The sequence below is a fragment of the Nanorana parkeri genome, unplaced genomic scaffold, assembly GCF_000935625.1.
Source record: "Nanorana parkeri isolate BGI_ZX_2015 unplaced genomic scaffold, ASM93562v1 scaffold923, whole genome shotgun sequence".
NCBI lineage: Eukaryota > Metazoa > Chordata > Amphibia > Anura > Dicroglossidae > Nanorana > Nanorana parkeri.
In genome coordinates this window covers 489,656-496,000 of record NW_017307191.1, presented here as the reverse complement: position 1 = coordinate 496,000, position 6,345 = coordinate 489,656, and the positions used below count along the sequence as shown (strand labels likewise).

General features: G+C 49.0%; 1 protein-coding gene across 1 annotated transcript; it reads right to left on the bottom strand.

Moving 5' to 3' along the window:
- Window positions 1-1,268: 1,268 nt before the first annotated feature.
- On the bottom strand, window positions 1,269-3,908 carry TMEM79 (transmembrane protein 79). The gene is made up of 3 exons (XM_018566180.1): window positions 2,801-3,908; window positions 2,307-2,520; window positions 1,269-1,450 (listed from the first exon to the last, which is right to left on the bottom strand). Exons 1-3 carry the CDS (start codon window positions 3,906-3,908, stop codon window positions 1,282-1,284), a joined length of 1,491 nt encoding a protein of 496 aa, XP_018421682.1. The 3' UTR covers window positions 1,269-1,281.
- Between the last annotated feature and the right edge of the window lie 2,437 nt (window positions 3,909-6,345).

Sequence of the window (6,345 nt, the reverse complement as noted above, 5' to 3'; positions counted from 1 at the left end):
CACGTGGTCACACATTTTAACGTAATCCCTCGCAGTTTTTCGGCGGTGGAATGCGTGACCGCCAATAGGTGAAGAATTCCAACGCTTTCTCAGCTGTTCCAGGGCAGATCGGTTCTCCTGCACATACCATCTGCGATGCCGAACTGCCCTGGAACAGCTGAGAAAGCGTTGGAATTCTTCACCTATTGGTGGTCACGCATTCCACCGCCGAAAAAATGGGAGGGATTACGTTGAAATATGTGAACATGTCACCGGTCACACATTCGAACACAGTCACAAACTTTGATAGAACACTGGGACTCTGTTTACATTTGTAAAGCCGACTGTCGGCACAACAGTAGATGCGATTCTGGCGGCTCAGCTGCCGCCAGATCTCTTCTACGGGCCGGTAAACGGGCTCTTACAGCCGGGACAGATCTAGAGAAAATGTAAGAATGGAAGACAAATAAAACTGGAGAAAGCAGACAACGATAAAAGATTAATACTTTACAGCACGCACAATGAAAATACAAAATTGTGCCGTTCTAAAAGGAAGGAAAAAAATAAAAAAAAGATAGAAATTAGAAAATAAAAAGTAAATAAAAGTCATAAAAACACGATTCCTGCGCTCTTTACAAAATGATTTTCTCCGGCATTGACTACAAATTGGCTGCGCTCCTAATCCGTAACCTGATTCCATTAAATGTTTAATAACACCCCTCCCGAATTCACCAGGGCGGGGAGGATTTGCTGTGTTGTTGAGGTGGAAGCACCCAGTGGAAGGGCGCGGGCACTGCGGCGGGATTATAGTGCCGGGGAACAGACTTGACAGGACATGAGAGGGAATTGCTTCATCCGACCGACGTCCTCCCCCAAAAAACTTTGTTGTCCCCTTCCTTCATAAACAGACGATAATTACAAACGCAGACGCACAAATACAGCGCTTTTTTTTTTCTTTATAGTCCATCTTCAGATCCCCCCAAAATCCGCCCCCCTGATCTAAATGCCCCTTTTACTAACCCAAAGGCACGGTCATGTGACCCCCTCCGCTCTTCTTTGGGTTCCCAAGTCACGGCTGGCATGACGTAGACACTTCGTATTGGCCATCCAGTGATGGGGTCCCCTCAGGATCCCAAAGAGGAGTGAGGTCAGCATGAGGGGAGTTATTACCTCCAATGTAACATAGCGAGGACACGGCAGTTATAAGAACCCAACGTGAGCCATTTAGGAATGTCCGCAGTGTCCTCATTGGCTGTCCACGGTCCAGTCCTTCTGTGTGCTAGGGATAAAATGGTTTCAGGGCTAGTTTTGGGGGGCGTATCTGCTCCCCAGATAAACCATCTTCTCCGGCTCCACCAAAAACATGAAGTAGAGGTTGCTGACCATCATGGCGAGGAGAGGGAGGAAGGTCAGGCCGTAACCGAAACCGCGGAACGATCGGCTGACCGCAAAGGACAGCCAGTAGATGAGCCTGGGGGGGATACAAGAAAAAGATTTAGCAGTCTGTATAAAGCGTGATATAGGTGTCTTTTTTTTTTTTTAAAAACCAACCTTACACAGTTTAACCATTTTGCCGCCCGAGCCAATTAATTTTTTTGCAAATAAGTTAAAATGCACATTTAAGGCCAGAAGATGACTGATTACTGCCACCATTTTATTCTAGAGGGTTTCTGCTTTTAGAAAAAAAAAACATTATATATTGTTTTTTATTAAATGTATTTATTTTTATCTATTTTATCCTTTTTTTTATTTATTTTTTCAAAATTTTCACACAAAAAAAGTATTTATTTTATTTATTAAATGTATTTATTTATTTTTATTTATCTATTTTATCTTAGTATTTTATTTATCATTTTTTTTTTCTAAATTTTTATTTTTTATTTTAGCCATTTATTTTATCTTATCCCTTTTGGGATGCACATCTCAGATGCGTCTGGGATGGGTGACCTTGTTCCCAGGGCCTGGTGGCCGAGGAGGACTACGTCACCCTTGCCCTTGGCAAGGAACCCAAAAGTCAAATGGTGAAGCATCCAAAAAACTGTAAGGAATTAGGTAAAATGGGAGGAAAGAAAAGAGGCGGAGTTGCAAATTTAGGAAAGGGTCAGCGTAAAAAATTGGACTTAGTAGTTGTGTGAAGATCCCACCACCGAAGCCCCCCCCTCCTGGTTTCAGCAGGATGAAGGTGGGGTGTAGGCCATCATTAGGTGTGGCAGGAGGTTGGCTGGGGCGTCCAGCTATGAATCCCATTTCCATAACAGATGGGATCTCAGGAAGATGAACGATGTGGTCACATGACCCCCCCCCCCCGTGTGACGAATGGAACTTACTGAGCCAGGGTGAAGAGGCAAGTGAGGAGTGGGATAACCTTCAGGTGGTCCTGGGACAGGTAGGTGGCCAGCACAGAGAGGTTGAAGAAGTAGAGGACAAAGAGGAACGTTCCTTGCTTAACAAACCGCCTGTGTATGGTCACCTCACGCTCTCTGGGTTTAAAGGGGTCGTAAGAGGCGGCACAGAGACGTGAGATTCCATGGATGATGACACCTGAGGATAGAAAAGAGAATGAAATACTCTGCTGGAGGACTCTGCTCCTTCCTCTATAACTCTCCTCTCCGGATATACTCTGCTCTGCTGGAGGACTCTGCTCCTTCCTCTATAACTCTCCTCTCTTGATATACTCTGCTCTGCTGGAGGACTCTGCTCCTTCCTCTATAACTCTCCTCTCCTGAAATACTCTACTGGAGGACCTTGCTCTTTCCTCTATATAACTCTCCTCCCCTGAAATACTCTGCTCTGCTGATGGACTCTTCTCATCTCCACTCACCTAGAATGATGGGGAATGTGGCAAAGGACGCACACCGCAAGGTGTAGATCAGCCTGGTGGGTATGTCGGGCATCAGTGGGGTATTAAAAGGCAGCCAAGCATACGCCCCGTACAGGAAAGCCGGAAAGACAATCATGGAGGCCACAAAGGAGCCTACAATCTTCAAGCAGCCCCTGTTACAATGACAGATCCTTGGATCTGGGTGCTCCTCCTCGGCTGTTCTTCGGATGGTACGGATGAGGGGCTCACATTCCGCCTCTCCTTTCTCAATGTCCACTTTTTCCTCCATTTCCAACTGGACCCTCTTCTGCTGGGCCATCTTCTCGTCCGGATGCTGCACAAAGAAAGCTGTGCTGACCACTTGCGATATCTTGTCCTCCTCGTCTTTGTTGGCCTTCACCGCCAGGTCTTCGTTGGGTTCATAGAGACCATCGTTGCTCAGCCTCGTGATGCATCCTGGTGGTCGGCTGTTGTCCGGGTACGGTAAAGTCACTTGGGCATCCAACCTGTTGCCCGTAGGTTCCTCCTCTGACGAGTTTGTGTGGCTTGACTTTTCTGAAGAACTCCTGCTCCGGTTGGAGTTGAGGGAAGCACTGTCCTCGCAGGTCAAGAACTCGTCGTTCTTCTGTTTGTCAATAACGGTCGCGTTTTCAACCTCCTCGCGTCTGTTTTGCAGATTTTCCACGCACTCTTTGCAAGGGCAAGATAGGATTCGGTGCCTGTGCCTTGAGGGGGGCGACTGGCGGGAAGCCTGGTCAAAGTAGCTGAGGCATTGCTCTTCATCGTCATGAGGGGTCTTCTCTTCTGCTTGAGCTAAATAGTCAGGAACCTCGTTATTTTGAGTTGTCCTCTCTTCTGCTTTATCTAGATAACCCGGATCTGCATCCTTGCTGGAGGAGAAGTCATCTTTATTTTTCTCATCTGCTGACTTGGTGCTCTTGGTGTCCCCCGTGGCCTCATTGGTCTTTGGGGCTCGTAGAATGTCCAGTTCATAGAAGCTAACGGAGCTCAACTTCTTCTTCTTCTCTGGTTTCTCCAGTTGGCCAACATCTGCTCCAGCAATATCAGAAGAGTCGAGTTGGATGAGCTTTTGTTGACCCGTATCCATTGTATCCAGTGGTGACCACGGCTAGGCCGGTCAGGCCATGTAACCAAGTCAACCCAAGTTTCTGATCTTTAGTGGAAGGAGAGACTTCTTGGAACCCTCTGGAACCCTTCAAAAGATATGAGGGCCTCCTGATTGGTTTCTTGATGTCTGTTCTCAGGTAGCTTCACTCCATCCGATCTGTTCATAAACCAAAACAGTCAGTTACTAAGCCAGTAAAAACCCGCTGGTGACTACCTAATGCTACTCAACAATGACTGCAAACAGAATCCAGGGAGTGCCTCAGATGTATGATGGGAGTGTCCTTCCTGGATCTACGCTGTGGAACAATGACACTGAAATTTCGAGGTCAAGCGTCAACACAATTTGGGACTTTTTAGCACTGACACTCTATGACATGACTCTTGTAATGTAAGTGGGCGTGTTGCGTGTTCATTGGGCAGAATTTCCCCTACTTCCTGTCCCTGTGACACCAATGTCAATGTGTAGCGCAGTTGCAGCTTTTCCAGGATAACCTCAGGAGCCCACTGATTGGCTGGGGCCTACTAACTGGCTCTCATGAAACCCGACTCTCCTTATGTTCCTTCCTACGAGTTTTCGGTCACATGCGAGTCTCAAAACGGAAATCTTATGACTGAGCGATCATTTTTGGTAAATGGATGTAGATTAAAGATGACTTATGGACAAAGACAACTAAAGTAATCGGGGACGTAAGAGGCGTTAATGGGCTGTGCGAAGCCACCACACCTTGTGATGAAATGACTCTTACTGAACTCAGGTGAATCACAGGCAGGTGAACGGTCTTATATGCCAAAGGATTTTTCATTGTTCAGCCAGTCTTGTGATTTACACACCTCTGCCAGACAGCACAGCTAGGAGGGTGACACCACCCTCTTGTACAGGAACAGGTTTGCTTAACTGCTGTGCATGCCAACTGCTGTGCATGCCTTCCCTTTGCTCCCCCTCGCCTTGGTGATTGGCTGCTCAAGCAGTCAGCACTGTCACTGGGAGGCGGGGAGAGAGACCTCAGAATCTCTGTGGTCCCAGTGCTCCTGTGCCTTCAGAAACCCCAGTGTCTCCAGGGACCTCAGAGTCTCCAGTGAGCCCAGTGTCTCCAGCACCTGTGTCTCCAGCATTTCCAGTGACCCCCGCGTCCCCAGTGTCTCTAGCATCTCCATTGACCCCAGCATCTCCAGCGACCCCTGTGTCTCCAGTAACCCCAATGTCTCCAGCATCTCCAGTCACCCCTGTGTCTCAAGTGACCCTAGCGTCTTCACCACCTGCAGTGACCCCTGTGTCTCCCTTGCCTCTAGCATCTCCAGTGACCCCTGTGTCTTGAGCATCTCCAGTGACCCCTGCGTCTCCAGCATCTCCAGTGACCCCTGCGTCTCCAGCATCTCCAGTGAGCCCAGCATCTCCAGCGACCCCTGTGTCTCCAGTGACCCCTGTGTCTCCCGTGCCTCTAGCATTTCTAGTGACCCCAGTGTCTCCAGCATTTCCAGTGACCCCCACATCCCCAGTGTCTCAAGCATCTCCAGTGACCCCAGCATCTCTAGTAACCCCAATGTCTCCAGCATCTCCAGTCACCCCTGTGTCTCAAGTGACCCTAGCGTCTTCACCACCTGCAGTGACCCCTGTGTCTCCCTTGCCTCTAGCATCTCCAGTGACCCCTGTGTCTCCAGTGACCCCTGTGTCTTCAGCATCTCCAGTGACCCCTGCGTCTCCAGCATCTCCAGTGAACCCAGCATCTCCAGCGACCCCTGTGTCTCCAGTGACCCCTGGGTCTCTGGCATCTCCAGCGACCCCTGTGTCTCTAGCATCTCCGGTGACCCCTGTGTCTCAAGTGACCCTAACGTCTTCAGCACCTGCAGTGACCCGTGTCTCCAGTGACTCCCGTGCCTCTAGCATTTCTAGTGACCCCTGTGTCTCCAGTGAGCCCAGTGTCTCCAGCATCTCCAGTGACCCCCGCGTCCCCAGTGACCCCTGTGTCTCTAGCATTTCTAGTGACTCCAGTGACCCCAGTGTCTCCAGTGACCCCTGTGTCTCCAGCATCTCCAGCGACCCCAGTGTCTCCAGCATCTCCAGTGACCCCAGTGACGCCACTGAATTATTAATCAGGACGCTGAGGACTTGCTCACAACCTGGAGTATCAGAGAGAAGAGGAGAGCGCTGCCGGCTGCCAGGAGAGCCAGGGATCAGGTCATTAAATCTGCAGGTTATGCCCCCCCCCCTCCTCCCCCGGGATACAAATGAGCATTTAACCCTCGCTATGCTCGGAAAGCCCCTCTACAAGGGTAACTTCTAAACCAGAGTTCAGCTCTGAAAACACCATCACCTTGTTGTCACTGGCTGGGAATACAATGCCGCCCATATACAGTCTGATTTTTGAAATATAATTTTTCAATAAAATTGTTCAACTTTTTAAAACCCCCCAAAAAAG

Coding starts and splice junctions, on each gene's coding strand:
- TMEM79 (XM_018566180.1), bottom strand. CDS start 3,908: ATGGATACGGGTCAACAAAAGCTCATCCAACTCGACTCTTCTGATATT. Junction 2,521..2,800: donor CACATTCCCCATCATTCTAG/GTGAGTGGAGAT, acceptor TTCTATCCTCAG/GTGTCATCATCCATGGAATC. Junction 1,451..2,306: donor TGCCTCTTCACCCTGGCTCA/GTAAGTTCCATT, acceptor TATCCCCCCCAG/GCTCATCTACTGGCTGTCCT.